This window comes from Triticum dicoccoides, chromosome 3A, assembly GCF_002162155.2.
Source record: "Triticum dicoccoides isolate Atlit2015 ecotype Zavitan chromosome 3A, WEW_v2.0, whole genome shotgun sequence".
Taxonomy (NCBI): domain Eukaryota; kingdom Viridiplantae; phylum Streptophyta; class Magnoliopsida; order Poales; family Poaceae; genus Triticum; species Triticum dicoccoides.
Window position 1 is genome coordinate 217052713 of NC_041384.1, and position 15587 is coordinate 217068299.

Sequence of the window (15587 nt, forward strand, 5' to 3'; positions counted from 1 at the left end):
TTTTACTTGGCAACTCAGCAGCAACAACATCTATTTCCTGCTTCATGAAAGGGCTCTCCAAAATATCGATACCAAGCAACCTTTGAATAATTATAGACATGTCAACATTATAAGAAGTGGAATTATATTTCCCAAACTTTGCTTATAACCATCAAGAAAAAGCAAAATAGTAGACTAATATTGTCCCAAACTTTGCTTATAACCACCATTAGAAGTGGCCTTGTCCTCATGTTTGGAGTGAATAGCACCATTCATGGGTGAAGGAGGCAGTGGAGTTTCTTCTATTTCAAATAGTAGCATTAGAATGGAGAAATATTGTATTTTCACCACCTAGGGTGACCAACTTAATATTTTCACTCCGTCTCTAGTACATTTTTTTGTTTTTTAAGCAAAGCTACAAGATGACCTTTCAAGTCCTTTCTAAAAGTGGTCTCCAAGTTGGTCAGAGCCCTGGTGTTTCCAATGGCACCAAGGAAAGAAATGACAATGTTTATGTCCTGAATTTGTATCATTCATACTAGACAACTTCGTAGAATAAGATTTAATGGTTTTCCTAAGAATTTTAAAACTGGCAGTGATTATGTTGGTTCCATCGGCATAGTGATACGTCTTCAACGTATCTACTTTTCCAAACACTTTTTCCCTTGTTTTGGACTCTAACTTGCATGATTTGAATGGAACTAATCCGGACTGACGCTGTTTTCAGCAGAATTGCCATGGTGTTATTTTTGTGCAGAAATAAAAGTTCTCGGAATGACCTGAAAATCCACGGAGACACGTTTTGGAATTAATAAAAATTACTGACGAAAGAATCAGCATCAGGGGGCCCACACCCTGTCCACGAGGGTGCAGGGAGCCCCCCTGGGGCGCGCCCCTGCCTCATGGGCCCCCTGAGACTCCACCGACCTCAACCCCAACTCCATATATTCACTTTCAGGGAGAGAAAAAAGAAGAAGGATTCATCTTGTTTTACGATACAGAGCCGCCGCCAAGCCCTAATCTTCATCGGGAGGGCTGATCTGGAGTCCGTTTGGGGCCCCGGAGAGGGGAATCCGTCGCCATCATCATCATCAACCTTCCTCCATCACCAATTTCATGATGCTCACCGCCGTGCGTGAGTAATCTCATCGTAGGCTTGCTGGACGGTGATGGGTTGGATGAGATTTACCATGTAATCGAGTTAGTTTTGTTAGGGTTTGATCCCTAGTATCCATTATGTTCTAAGATTGATGTTGCTATGACTTTGCTATGCTTAATGCTTGTCACTAGGGCCCGAGTGCCATGATTTCATATCTGAACCTATTATGTTTTCATGAATATATGTGAGTTCTTGATCCTATCTTCCAAGTCAATAGTCACCTACTATGTGTTATGATCCGGCAACCCCGAAGTGACAATAATCGGGACCACTCCTGGTGATGACCGTAGTTTGAGGAGTTCATGTATTCACTAAGTGTTAATGCTTTGGTCTGGTACTCTATTAAAAGGAGGCCTTAATATCCCTTAGTTTCCAATAGGACCCCGCTGCCACGGAAGGGTAGGACAAAAGATGTCATGCAAGTTCTTTTCCATAAGCATGTATGACTATATTCGGAATACATGCCTACATTACATTGATGAACTGGAGCTAGTTCCGTGTCACCCTATGTTATAATTGTTGCATGAGGAATCACATCCGACATAATTATCCATCATTGATCCATTTCCCACGAGCTTTTCACATATTGATCTTTGCTTAGTTACTTTTCCGTTGCCACTGTTACGATTGCTACAAAAACTACTACTGTTACTTTTGCCACCGTTACCGTTACTTTCATACTACTTTGCTACTGCATAGTAAATTGAATTTTCCAAGTGTGACCCACAAATGGCAAGAACTCATCATGTTCCATCCAAGCATTTTGAAACCTAAATATATTAGACTTAGGCATCATAGTTTCAACTGAGATGAGACATGGCACATGGTCAGAGGTTGTCATGGCCATGGTAGACCAGAGCATATGGATAATTAATTAACTGTCCGATAAAGGGAATAAAAAATCAATCAAACTTTTGGAGTTCACGAGGGGTATGCATATTGCTCGAAGTGTACTTTCTGACTTTGAGAGGTACATAAATGAGCGCAAAATGAGAAATTACTAAAGAATGAATTATCTCATTAATACTACCCCCCATGTTTATTCCTATCATCTGGCCTCCTTATGAGGTTGAAATCACCAACCATGATCCAATTAACATCATATGCAATTTAGACATTACAAAGACACAGAATTAATTCCAATTTATTGCCATCTTAACATGGAGCATAGTTATTTGTTGAAGTCCAAACATTACAACATCTTGTAGATTGCATTAGGGCAGAGAGAACATACTCATTCTGGAACTCTACTATGACCAGAGAAAACAACACCATCCCAAATAGTGAGGACAACCCCTCATCTGGCAATAGGAGTTATATATTACAAATGAAACAAATCTTCTAGGGCAAAATTGTGTGATATAATCTAAATCAATGTGCTCTGTTTCAGTTTCTGAAAACATGTAAGACAACAAGAACCTTCCTCGTTTTTATTATGTATTATCAATCATTTATCATGGGAGTTCAACCCTCTTATGTTCCAATTTAATATTTTCTAGGCCTGCTTATTCATTGGTAGGGCAAAGAAAATACATCCTTATTAAGCAACCAAAACTAGATTGTTGCAAGAGGGGCCAGATGGTAGGAGTGCTTTTATTTATATTATTTCATAGTCGCTATAATTTTTGGATGTTGAAGTTCTAAAAGAACTCATAATTTCTTGAAACTCTAGGGGAAGTACCCTAAGGAGATCAAATGCACCTCACACTAGATGAGCCTTTCCCTTGCCGCCAAAGGTTGTTTCATCACTAAAAGTTTTGAAACATCTTTTTTGTGAAAAAGGACACGGGTCAATTATAAAGGTTCATAATAAGTAAAAAAAATACCCTCAAACATGATAAAAATTACATCAAGGATTCTGCACCATCGAACGACCACTACCGCCGATAGGACGCCCCACGGGCATGCCGTTGTCGCCACTCCCATGTCGGAGACGGCTTGAATTTGTCGATGATGGCCATGAATTCTTTGTACATGTGCCCCTATGGACCAACGTTTAGAGTCGTAAATGTCATCATTGAACCCTTGAATCGATCTAAAGCACATGAGACCAAATATCGCCATCATGCATGTACGCACGGTGAGAAACCCTAACCTCGCCTCCTAAGTAGACAGATGGAATCTATGTCGGAGCTAGCTCTTCCAAACTCAAGGAGGATACCAACTTGAAGATGAAGTGTCTCCATAGTAAGCCCCTGCGAGGAAAACACATAAGTTAAACTATTGGTCGGAGCCGAGGCACCGAAATCCCCCTTCTCGACATTGGCCACCTGGGTGCGGGCAAAGAGGAGGTGGATACCTGGGCTTAGTGATGATGCTTTAAAGGGATGAGTACCCTACCGATTGCATGCAAGAGGGAAAGATAAACCATAACCAAGGGATGCATTTTTCGTTTATTGTTTCAAACATGTTCTTAGTGATGCAATTATCTAGAAAGCTGGTAAGGGGGTAGGTATTAAAATCATTTAAACCTTTTCGGGCATAAATTTAAGTTTCACACAGGGCCTTAGTTTCTTAGAGCATTTGCACCTGAACCGCCCTAATCTGGTCCCCTAAGAATCCGCGGACGCGCCCATGCGCGTAAGCGGCTATTGACGAGTCACCCCTCATCTGTTCACATCCACAGCCAGGTGCCTCATTAGCAAATCTTCAAATCCATAGAATCGCATGCAATGTAAACTTAACTCACGTAATAAATCTCGATCCCACACATAGCGTCCAACTACTTCATTATGCATGTCATCACTCCGTCAAAAACTGGCATGCTCTACTACATCGTACATGCCATCGGACTACCAAAATTTGGCATGTTCTACATACTAAAGCTATTGAGAAAGTTCATCAATAGCTACCCTTGCCCTTGTTGTTGCTCTTGTAGTCTTTGTTGCAAAAGTAGTGGTCAAAGATGCAAAATGGATCGAGCTAGATCTTCTCACAGCTGGAGTTGTCTGACCCGTCACTAGCTTCCTCGTTCTCCTCTTTGGACGGCAGTCCGGCTATGGCAGGGACCGCCCAATTTTGCTCCTTGGTGAGGGTGCACGTCGTCCTCCTTTGCTACTTATTGAGGATGCAGCCACGGAGGGCTTCCTCATCCAAGGTCGTGTGTGACTCCGCCTTTGCTTCCTTGGCCTCGAGAGCTACCACGGCTTCCTGGACCCTATGCCTTGCATGGAAGGCATGTCGTGCGTCCATAGCGGACGGCCCCTGACGCGTGCTGGTGTTTACCTCTGACTTGGATCCCGACGCCGCGGGGATGAGGGGCCACCGAAGGGGTTGCACCGTGACCCCGGAGTTGGGGCGCCAGACGGTGGTCACTGCGTCCGGTGAGGCCACGGTTACATGCTTGGAGCCACTAGGCTCGGCCGATCTGAGTGTCATTTCTGCCGACGCAATGGATTTCTGTAGGGTCGACTCCAATCGCAGTTAGGCGCACTCCTCTCGGGAGCGGTGGAGAGCCATGCGGTTGGCCATCTCCTCCTCTTCCCTGCATGGGTCGAGGTCCCAGACGGCGGATCAGGAGATCTCTAAGTCGAATCCGCTGTCCGCCATGTCAGAGAATGCCGGATATCGTTGGAACGGAGCTTAGGGGCGGAGTGGCTAGGGTTTTGTCCGGGATATGAATAGGGACGAATATATGTGGGGCTGAAGTGGCTAGGATTTTGTCCGCGATTTTATGACATGTCATGGATCGGACCGTCTGCCCAGATAAACAAGGGATGTTTGAGTAGTCCGGCTGTAGATACTCGTCCTGATGACACCTCCAACAATGGTGTGTCATAGGAAACATGTCAAAACTGGTTGCGTTTGGAGAAGGAGAACACAAACCGCACGGGTGCTACAGTGCCACTCATCATCAGAGTCAGGAACGAATTAATCAGGCGGCGCTTTAAGTGCGCATCAAATTATTTCTCACACGGTACATATGCCCAGCGGATTGGAGTTAGACCCGTATCCGTCCCCAACCGCCCCCATTGAAACCTCTTCCTCTTAAACGAAAAAGCTCAATCGCAACAGTATTCTACTCCGACTCCGCACCTGTCACTCACGCTGCCTCCGTGACCTCCTCGCTCCCTCTGCCCCTATATACTCCCGTCGCCGATTGCTCGACACCATTGTTGTTTCTTCCTCCTTCCGCCAATCGATCGTCCCTCTATATCATATAATCGTCCAAGTCAGGTCTCCGCGCCGCCGCGCTGGGTGGGGACGTATCGAAACGATGGAGGACTTCGTGCTGAGCTACGTGGTGACCGGGCTGGCCTTCTGGTCGACGGCGTTCCTGGTGATGCGGGCGCTGATGCCGAAGCGCTCCTACGAGTTCTGCAACCGCGCCGTCTCCACCATGCACGCCGTCGCCGCCGTCTGCATGGCCTGCTTCTCCGTCCAGGAGTGGTCGTGCCCCGTCTGCCCCCTCAACGCCCCCTCCTCGCCGCGCCAGGTACGCACCGCCACCGCCACCGCCACCGCACACCGCTGCGCTCGCTGATCCGTGATACACGCGCGCGCATGCACTGACTCCGTCCTCTTTCCTCGCTGTACGTACGTGTGTCCATCGATAAACAGATGAAGTCCCTGGCGGTGACGCTGTCGTACATGATCTACGACGCGGCGTGCTGCCACCTCAACGGCGACGTGCGGCTCGACAACACCGTGCACCACCTGGTGAGCATCGTCGGCATCGGCGCCGGCCTGGCCTACCAGAGGTGCGGCACGGAGATGATGGCCTGCATGTTCATCACGGAGATCTCCAGCCCGCTGCTGCACCTCAGGGAGATGCTCAAGGAGCTCGGCGTCAAGGACACGGACCTCAACCTCCTCGTCGATGTACACAGACAGACCTCAACCTCTTCTTCTCCCTCTCTCTCTCTCTCTCTCTCTCTCTCTCTCTCTCTCTCTCGTCTGCTGTGAACAGTGCTATAATTAACTATATGTCTCTCTTCTCCCCCGCGTACGTGCAGATTCTGTTTGCGGCGACCTTTTCGGTGGGACGGATGGTTGGTGGACCGTACCTCACCTACGTGACCTTGACAACAGACTACCCCATCCTTATCAAGGTATTTTGTAACCATATAAGCCCAGAAGAACCAAACAAATATTCCGCCGTTCCGCTCCTTATCGGTCTCGAACCCAAATCTCAACTTCACCTTTCTCTTTTTTGCCAAAAAAAGAAAACCGTACCTATTTCAAACGCCAACTTTTTCCGTATGTAGTGCTTACTAATTTCCTTTTCTGTGATGTTATTTTCCGATTCGCCAGGCGATGGCTGCGGGTTTGCAACTGGTGAGCGCCTACTGGTTCTTGAGGATACTCAGGATGGTCAGGTACAAGCTCGGGAAGAAGAGGCCGGCGGCGGCGGCGGCCAAGGTCAATGCCAAGTGATACATCCATGTACATACACATCTTGCTTGCAACCTTGAGCAAATTACTTGCTTTCTGGCGGGATGAGATCCATCGATCGTTTGTATGTACAAACAGTGGCGGAGCCAGGAAAATATTATCAGGGGGGCCGAGGCTGTTAGAACTGGTTGGAGAGGACCAAATCATTGGATAGTAGGTTTTTAGCAGCAAATACTCACTAATTACCCACTGTTCATTAGCTAATTAGCTGCAAATATTGGATGTTAGGGGGGGCCAGGGCCCCTGCTGGTCCCCCCCTGTCTCCGCCACTGTGTACAAAACCCGCCGTGTTTGCCCGATTCTGGCTAAGAAAAAAGGATTGTTCATGTAGCATATCAATTGTTCCACAGGCAAGCATCTTCCGAACAAAGGATGCATATATACACACTGTAGCAATTCAACTCTTGTGCAGAAATACTTTCCGAGCACTACCGCTTGCCTCCTTACTGTTTGTAGTTGTAGAGGATTTTAAGCTTCTCTTCTTGCTGCTTACACAGTTGTTAGATTGGATTATTCTTGTTAATGCCGTTTTGGTGTATAATTTGAATGTGTAGATTGTACCTGCATTTTTTATACATGCATGACGTGCCCTCTGTTGATGCGCGTAGCTCCTGGTGTTTTGCGTTGTCCCATTACAGTCCTTTTGAACTCCTAGTTTTGTTGTCAGTAATCTGCTAGCAATAGGCGCCAGAACGAACTCCCTTCTATTTTTTGGTTTGTATATGCACTGGGAGTCTGGGATGGGATGCTTTGTTATGTTGTTCGGTTATTAGAAATTCTGATAGTGAAACCTGGTCCATATTGGATCGTATGATAAAGAAAGTTCCTCAATTGGCAAGGACAAAATAGGTGCACCAAGGGCAAGGCAGGCATATTGGAGCTCATCTTCACTGCAACAGTGTCATCAATCAACAGTAAAAGATAGTAATGATTTGCTAATGATCTTTATAAACATCTAATGTTGGGTTGAGCTCAATCCAACTCGCAAGTCTTGGCCCCGCCCTTCCTTGACCTTGTGCCAGTGGGTGAACAGGTTAAACAATGAAACAAGAAGATTTGCTAATGAATTTTCAAATCTATATGTTGGGTTTAGCCTTTTTTTAGGCAAACTCGCAAAGCTTTATTTAAATCGTCATGATATTCCAAGATAAAAGATCCCTCGGTTGACCTAACCAAGCATGGCGGTCAACATCTAGAGCTCCTAAACTCTATGCTACAGGTAGAAAAGGACTTTGGCCATTCTCTGATCTCTTTGGTAATGACTCTGTGGCTTCGACAGGAAAAATTCTCCAATCTCTATAAAACCGAGTAAATAGGAAAAACAGGGAAAGAGAAAAAACAGGTGAAGGAAGCTTCTAGGATGTTCCTCAAACCGGAAAAACCACACTGTTGTGTTCCCCCGCTATATGGGTCGGACCGTTTAAGAAGCATTCAGTAATCCCTATGTGCTTTCTACGAGCAAGGACGAAAATGGCCGGGCATCCTATTTGGCGCGCCGCGCGCATCCCCTACGTCCAGTTGCGTACATTTCGGCCGGCCAAATTGGCTCGTTTTCGTTTTCGGTTTTTGGTTTTCGGTTTTCTTTTTCATTTCATTTTTCTCCTTTTTTTCGTTTTCCCTTTTCTTTATTTTAAAATTTTTCCTTGATTTTTCCCGGTTCTTATTTACTTCAGAACAATTTTAAATTCGTGATTTTTTTTCTAAATTGTAATTTTTAATGGAAACCTGCATATTTTCCAAATTTATGAACATTTCTTAACATTGTAAAAAACATATTCATGAATTAGTTTTTGAATCAGCGAACATTTTCTAAAATTTTGAACATTATTTTGAGTCAAGGAATATTTTTTGAATCAATGAACATTCTTAGAAATTTCGGTATAAATTTTATACATTCTCAAACATTTTTTGAATTTTTCAGAAAAAAATAATCATGAACATTTTGTAATTTACAAATAATTTTTTAATACGTGCAAATTTTATTTTGACGGATATTTCCTACACTACTGTGAACATTGTTTAAATATGAAATCGCTTGTTAAAATTCATGAACTTTTTTTAACCTCATGAACAATTTTTTAATATGTGAACATTTTTTAAAATCATGAAAAAAATTGAATCCATGAACATTTTATGATTTTTTAACAGTTTTTTAAATCACAACAATTTATAATTTTGAAACTTTTTTAAATCCAGAATTATTTAAATAGTAATAAAAAAGTCAAAAAAAGGAAAAGAAAAAAGCTGGGGAGCGGGGGGTCCAGCTCCGCAAATGGGTTGGAAACGCGTTTTTTTTCTGCTTCGCGAGATGCACGGATTTGTTTACGCGAAAGGCATGATCGTGCCCCTAAGAAACAAAAAAAAAATATGTTCCTTTTTTTTTCTTTCGTGAGCGGCAAAGATTTGCTTCCACAAGAGGCGCGGATTTGCTTCTGCGAGAAGCGTGGTCGTGCCTCTCAGAAATGTAAAAAATATATATGTTTTTTCCTTTCGCTAGAGGCATAGTTTTGCATCCACGGGACGTGCCTCTCGAAAATGAAAAAAAAATCTTCTTTTTTCGCGAGAGGCACGGCCGTGCCTCTCGAAAACGAAAAAAAACTTGTTTTCTTTTTCTTTTTCGTTCCGCGAGAGGCATGGCCTTGCCTCTCGTAAACGAAAAAACGTGTTTTTTTTCTTTTTCCTTCCATGAGAGGCGTGGATTTACTTCTCGTAGATGCACAGATTTGCTTCCGCGAGAGGTACAGTCATGCCTCTTTCGGAAAGGAAAAAAAAGACGTGCTTTTGGTTCGGTTTTTTCATTCAATTTTTTAAAGTTCGCCACCCTGTCAGCATGGAATCTAGTTTTGAATATCTCGACACGGGGAATTCAAGGTGAAAACAGTTCGAGATTTGAACGCACAGTTCAAGTGATAAAACGTTTTGAAGACATTCAACATACCCTTGATCCCGCAGTGCCCGACATGCAAAGTTGGTTTGGAAGACATTCAACATTGTCTGTTCACATGTGATAGAGCAACGCAACTGTGGTCATCACTAGGGTTAACTGAGGAGATCGACAGAGCAGTTGTGCAGGACCGATCTGGGTCTATCACTTTGGACATTATGATCCGCCTGCATATGACTACACATGATATTCCCACTACCGAGCTCATCCTGATGGCCATGTGGTTTATATGGTGGCAAAGGAGGCAAGTTGCGAAGGGGGAGACTGTCCCAACTCCAGAGCAATCAGCAATCTCAATTCGGGTACTTGCTACCAATTTTGTTCGTGTAAATACTCCAAACCAGCCCATCCGCAAGAATGAACAAGTGTGGAAGAAGCCAAGTAGGGGAGTTATAAAGGTGAATGTTGATGCATCATTTCATGAGGAGAACCTCAGTGGAGCTTGTGGAGTTGTCGCCCGTGACGATTAGGGCAAATTTCTGGGAGCGGCAACATTAGCATTACCTCATGTCTCAAGCGCGGGATCAGCTGAGCTAATGGCCATCCGTTCTGGACTATACTTGGCAGCGAATCTGGGATGCACAAATCTCATCATTGAGTCGGATTTTTTGAACGCTTTGGAAGCTATATCTGACCCGGATGCTTATATGGGAGTGGATGTTCCTGTGGTGGCAGAGTGCTCCCTCTTGGCAATGGAGTTTGCACGTATTAGCTATGAGTTCTGTAGCAGAGAGGCAAATATGCTAGCGGATGGATTAGCAAAGCATTGTTTTAGCAATAGTACTTCTGAGTTTTGGAAGACTTTCGTCCCTGATTTTATTCTTCACAACTATGTAAATGACCTTGCTATTATCTGAGGAATAAAGTTATTACGATAAAAAAACGTTTTGAATAAACTGATCTATGAAAAAGGGATATAGGAGTGAACTTTGAAAAGATTGCTCCCTAATTAGTGATTTCATCGAAAACAGCGCCATAAGCGTCGAATTGCAAATGCACAGCGGTGGTCCAATAATGTGCTATGGGCCAAGCCCAATAGCATCACTCATCTTGCTTCGCTCTTTTTTTCCTCGCGCTTGCTCTTGAAAGAAGATACTAGCGGCTTACTAATAAGTTTCTCAAAATAAAAACTGCTTACAAATAAAAGAGACTTTGGGTTTTAATAGAATTTGAAAATTCACAAAATTGAAAATATTTTCATAAAAATAAAAAAGGTGTTCATAAATTTATCAAAGAATTACCAAAATTTTAAAAAGTTGACGCATTTGAAAATTCTTCATGGATTTAATTTTGTTCATTAAAAAATTATTTGTAAATTTACAAACTGTTCATGAACTTAAAAATGTTCGTACACTCACCAGCCCAGAAACCAACTCCAGCGCCCGCCCATTGACGCACCCTGACACTTTGCCTAATCGAAATTCTCTATTTAAAGGCGGTCACACCAAGCTCACAACACACCTACTCTCCATCTTTCTTCCATGCACCACATCCGCCATGACCGCGAGTGGGAACGCTTTGTGAGAGAGCCTCTCGACCTAGCAGAAGCACGAGGTGGCCGCCCTTGCGACCGCCTGGCAGGGCCACCATGCCAGGTGGGTCGCCGGCCAGCTCCCCCAAGGTCTCCTACGACGACCCTACGATGAAGACGGAGTTCGACTACGACTCAGCACCGGAACCTGCGACGGTGCATGCCGACTTGACAATGGAGCTGGTGAAGGCGCACTTCACCATCGCCCAAACGGAGGAGCAGTACCTGCTGGCGCAGGGGAATCTACTGTGAGCACGTGCGAGGTGGTTGTGATGGCCATGGCCGCAATGAGCCGCGGCGAACCCTAAGTTCATGGCCGAGCAGTGGGCACTCTACGAGGCCGTGCGTGCTCAAGCAGCCGGTTATAACACAGAGCCGGTGCAGCCATACGTGGATGCGGCATAGGTGATCGAGGATAAGAACGTCGTCAGATGTGTGTCCTACACGCCGTCACCGATCTTTCAAGGGCACATGTGGCAGGAGGCAGTGTCGACCCGTCCACGTCCATCATCGACCTCATGTCCACCGGCGACGGACATGGCGCAAACTTCGACGAGGATGATGGGAGGCGGCGGGGCCTTGAGTCCCATGTGGGCAGGTCCGTCTTCCATGTTCTACTGTTCCTCGACGGCAACCACACCTTCACTTCGTTGGTCTTATCCCCACCGCTCATGGAGATGGAAGATGGAGGACATGGTCGCTGAAAGGGAACGACAAGGACTTGGACGACGAGCGTTGTTGTACGCTAGCTTAAGTCCGGTCTTTTGTAATGAAAATTTTCCAAAATGTAATGAATTACATCAGTTTGTATAAAAATCATCCGGCTTGCATGTAACTTGTCTGGTTTATTAAAAAAATATGACTTGAATTGTATGCAGATAGCTTTGGATGGCCAGCATCTACTTCAATGTCCATGGACTGGTCTCCCTCATTTCACGGATGAATGCGATGTTGGGTTTGCGGGTCGGTCATTGAAGATGCCGTTACAATAGTAAATCCTAACACACATACACAATGATGTGTGCAACTAAGGACATGTATAATGGTGCTATTTTAGAAATGCCATGTAGGATAAATGATGAGGTAGAGGAAAGATAACTCATAAGAAAAGGCTCGTCTTCTCTTATCTAAGAGAAAACAAGAGATGATCTCTTATCACAATACATCTCACCATATTTTTAGGAATAACTAGTTATTAAAGATAAGGCTAAGAGATAACCCACTATAAGTATTTTTTTGGTCATCTCTAAATTATATGCAAGATTTAAGATAAGACTATCTTATCAACCATTGTACATGCCCTAACTAGACCTACTCATATAGCTAGTTACCGATGTGTACAATATTCCACTTTTGGAAAGGTTCTAACTCCGGCTTTCTCGGGATTAGGAAACTTCTAGAAGGTTATTGTCAGGTGTTTTATTTTCTTTTTATTGTTTTCTCTACTAGTTTTGGCAGGGTTTTTCCTTTTCTTTTCAAAAACTTTCTAAAATTCAAAATATGTTCTAATAAATTAAAAAAAATCACCAATTAAAAATGTTCATGAATTATAATAAATATTCAGTATTCCAAAAAATTGTCAACTTTTAAATAAATTTGTACGTATGTTTTGTAAAAGATATCACTCTAAAAATATTTAAATATTCATGTTTTCTCTATACCAAAATAATAAACCAATTGGAACCTAGTAAAAGAAAAAAGAAAAATAACTAGAGGAATATATTGCTACAGAGTGAGTGCTCGATGGGTGGGCCCGCCCAAGAGGTACCTATTTTTTAATGATGCCCAAGAGGTATCTTTTTTTTAGGATTTCCCAAGAGGTACCTATGCGAAAGGTCGACTACTTGACATAGATAGGATCTGTAAATGATATATATCACCTTTTTGAGCAACTGCTAGATATCACCTAATGTGAAACAGAACAAAGGCTTAGGCTCAAACGATCATTCTAATGGCCAGTCCAACAAAATGTGTGCGAGGAGTCTGCAGCCGGATTTAGGAACCATCTTTGCTACAGTGTGGATTTGTTTTATAAACCTTTCGCCTGGTTTTCGAAAGGTTTCATACATTTTTTTGCTGTGTTTTTCTTTACTCATTTTTATGTTTTACTTTCATTTATTTATTTATATTTTTACTTATTTATTCTATTTTCAAATGCATGCCAACTTATTTTGAATATACCTCGAAAAAAAATTATACAGGTTCAACATTTTCCAAATTCTCGCTTAACATTTATTCGAATACATGTTCCAAATTTGTAAAATGCACATTAAATAGTTTAATTCATAGTGAAAAAATTTAAACATACTGCCATGACCATTTTTTAATATACAAACAGTTTTCTCAACTGTTTATGAAGATTTTTTCAAATGACATTACATTTTTTTTCTATGTGTTATGATGTTTTTAAAACAATTGTGCGAACAATTTTTACATTTCATGAACATATTTATAAACGCGCGAGAAATTTTGAGTTTCAATAAATAAATTTTTGAATGTATGAATACTGTTTACAATATACGAACTTTTTTTGGACATTTTCATGAACATCTAAAGAAATGTCATGAACATATTTTTAAACATGTGAACATTTTATTCAATGGTATGAACATTCTTTAAAATTGCATGAACAAATTATTATGCTTCATGGAAATTTTCTAGTGCATGGTAGAAGTTTTAAAAAAATTATGTCATGTAATTTTTGAGGTATATCTATAATAGGAGTATTTAGAAATATAAAGAATATTAAAAAGTAAAACATAACATATGAAACAAACAATCAAACAAAACACAACATGTGCTTCTGCTGCATCCTGAAGAGGGGAAAACACAACTGTGCATACCCAAAAAAAATTGAGAAAGCACAAGTGTGCTTTCGGGTTCTGGTTTTTTAGGCTTCTTTTTTTTCTTGTGGTTTGTGGCCTTTTTGTTTTCATCTTTTTTGGTTTTCGGTTTCATTCCCTGTTTTCTCAGTTTGGTTTTAGTTTATTATTTTGGTTTTATGAAAAATATATTTATTGTAATCTATTAACATGGGATCTAGTTTCGAAAATCTCGACACAAGAAATCCAACGGTGATAACGATTCGTGATTTGAAAGCACAATTCAAGAGGTAAAAGAATTAAAAAACGGATTTGCAAAAGAAAAAATAACTTTCAGTTGCGACAAATAACGCACATGCAATGTGTCACTTGCCGACACCAGAAAAGGTGGGGAGTGACCTTTTACAAGAGTAACAAAGTGTACCTCTTAATTAATGATTTCATAGGACATCCCTTTTACAATAGCCTAGGCAAAGGATTTGCTTCCTTCCCTTTGTAGTTGTGTGTGCTCAAAATCTAGAGGTCTGACAGATGATGGGCTGAGAGTGTTTCAGTTGGCCAATCATTCCATCGTCAACCAAGGCCCTGTTTAGATCCATGGGTTAGAGTTAGTTTGGACTCAACCAACCCAAAAATATCCAAATAGAAGGGTTAGTCTGGGTTAGATGCATCTAACCCATTCAAAAAATCTAACCCACCCAAGAGGTGTTTATTTGGGTTAGTTCTTCTCGGGACCACTATAAAAACACCTTTTTCTCTCACTCTCACCGCAGCAAATCCCTCCCCACTTCCTCGAAGCTTCTCGTCATCTCCCTCCCTCCCTCTCGCACTTCCCGTGAAGGCGCCTCGCTGTATCCGTGCTCCATCTAACTCTGCCATCCAAGCACCTCTTTGGTTAGAGTTAATTTAGAGTTAGTTCAGGGTTAGAATCTAACTCTAACCTTTAACTGAGTTAGAGTATCCAAACAAGGCCCAAATCAGACTTGGCCTAGGATAGACATTCGCTCAAATAAGAAATACTGGGTTGAAGGCCTCGCGCAGCACGCCCGAGTGGCCCTGTCGAGGGAGAGGGGACGCGCCAAATACCCCATGCCAGCACTTTGTTAGAACCTTTCTGGGAGCATCAACAGTTTTTTTCAAGAGCATTTCTGGCCCAACTATACTCGGAGCACTTGCTATTAAAGAAGTCATGGACCTTTGTGATGATCTCTATATTCAGCAGATTCGGTGCTTGCGATTGCATGGTGGTGGTTGATGTTGTAGAGCAAGGAAGTTTTGCGAGCTACCGAGCAATCATTCATGAGATCATTGACCATTCATCGGTTTTTATATTTTCTATAATATAGTTCATGAATTTAAAAGCTTAAATTTTAAAACTCGCAACCTAATGAAGCATGCTTTATTTTTAGGGGCTGATCGTCAATTTTAATTAGATCAGCCCGATGATCTTTCTTTCGTTCATATAAATATTATGACAATTTAATAGAAGCTTCACGAGAATGTAAAAGAAAACACTTTGCTTCACGAATCAGTCGCTTTCCGGAGTGTCTTCTCCTCCACGGGTGCAGCTAGGGCAGCTAGTGCCAGGTCCCCGTCGCTCGACGGCAGCCGTCAACACGCAGCAACAAACGACAATGTTCATGCTTAAATACGGTGGGGTGTCGCCACCAAACGAAATTAGTATGGTTCAACTTTGCCACAACCACTCGTACGTGTACCTGATGCAAAATCGAATTTACTCACTCAGTTTGATCAGAT

At 42.6% G+C, this 15587-nt stretch overlaps 1 protein-coding gene across 2 annotated transcripts; it reads left to right on the forward strand.

Annotated features, from left to right (window-relative positions):
• The first annotated feature begins 5143 nt into the window (after positions 1 to 5143).
• Positions 5144 to 7107, forward strand: LOC119267902 (TLC domain-containing protein 5-like). 2 transcript variants are annotated; one of them, XR_005132739.1, is made up of 5 exons: positions 5355 to 5573; positions 5699 to 5959; positions 6094 to 6189; positions 6392 to 6599; positions 6805 to 7107. XR_005132739.1 is itself a non-coding variant. In XM_037549353.1 (4 exons), the coding sequence occupies exons 1-4, from the start codon at positions 5355 to 5357 to the stop codon at positions 6512 to 6514; spliced, it is 699 nt and encodes a 232-aa protein (XP_037405250.1). In that variant the 5' UTR covers positions 5144 to 5354; the 3' UTR covers positions 6515 to 7107. The 2 variants fall into 2 exon arrangements, 1 of the variants encoding a protein (XP_037405250.1); XM_037549353.1 differs by having other exon boundaries at positions 5144 to 5573; positions 6392 to 7107.
• Positions 7108 to 15587: the final 8480 nt, after the last annotated feature.

What these genes read in the sequence shown, in the direction of transcription:
- LOC119267902 (XM_037549353.1), top strand. Translation starts at nt 5,355, where the DNA reads ATGGAGGACTTCGTGCTGAGCTACGTGGTGACCGGGCTGGCCTTCTGG. An exon ending in ACCTCAACCTCCTCGTCGAT is followed by an intron (nt 5,960 to 6,093) that starts GTACACAGACAG and finishes GCGTACGTGCAG; the next exon opens with ATTCTGTTTGCGGCGACCTT. An exon ending in ACTACCCCATCCTTATCAAG is followed by an intron (nt 6,190 to 6,391) that starts GTATTTTGTAAC and finishes CCGATTCGCCAG; the next exon opens with GCGATGGCTGCGGGTTTGCA.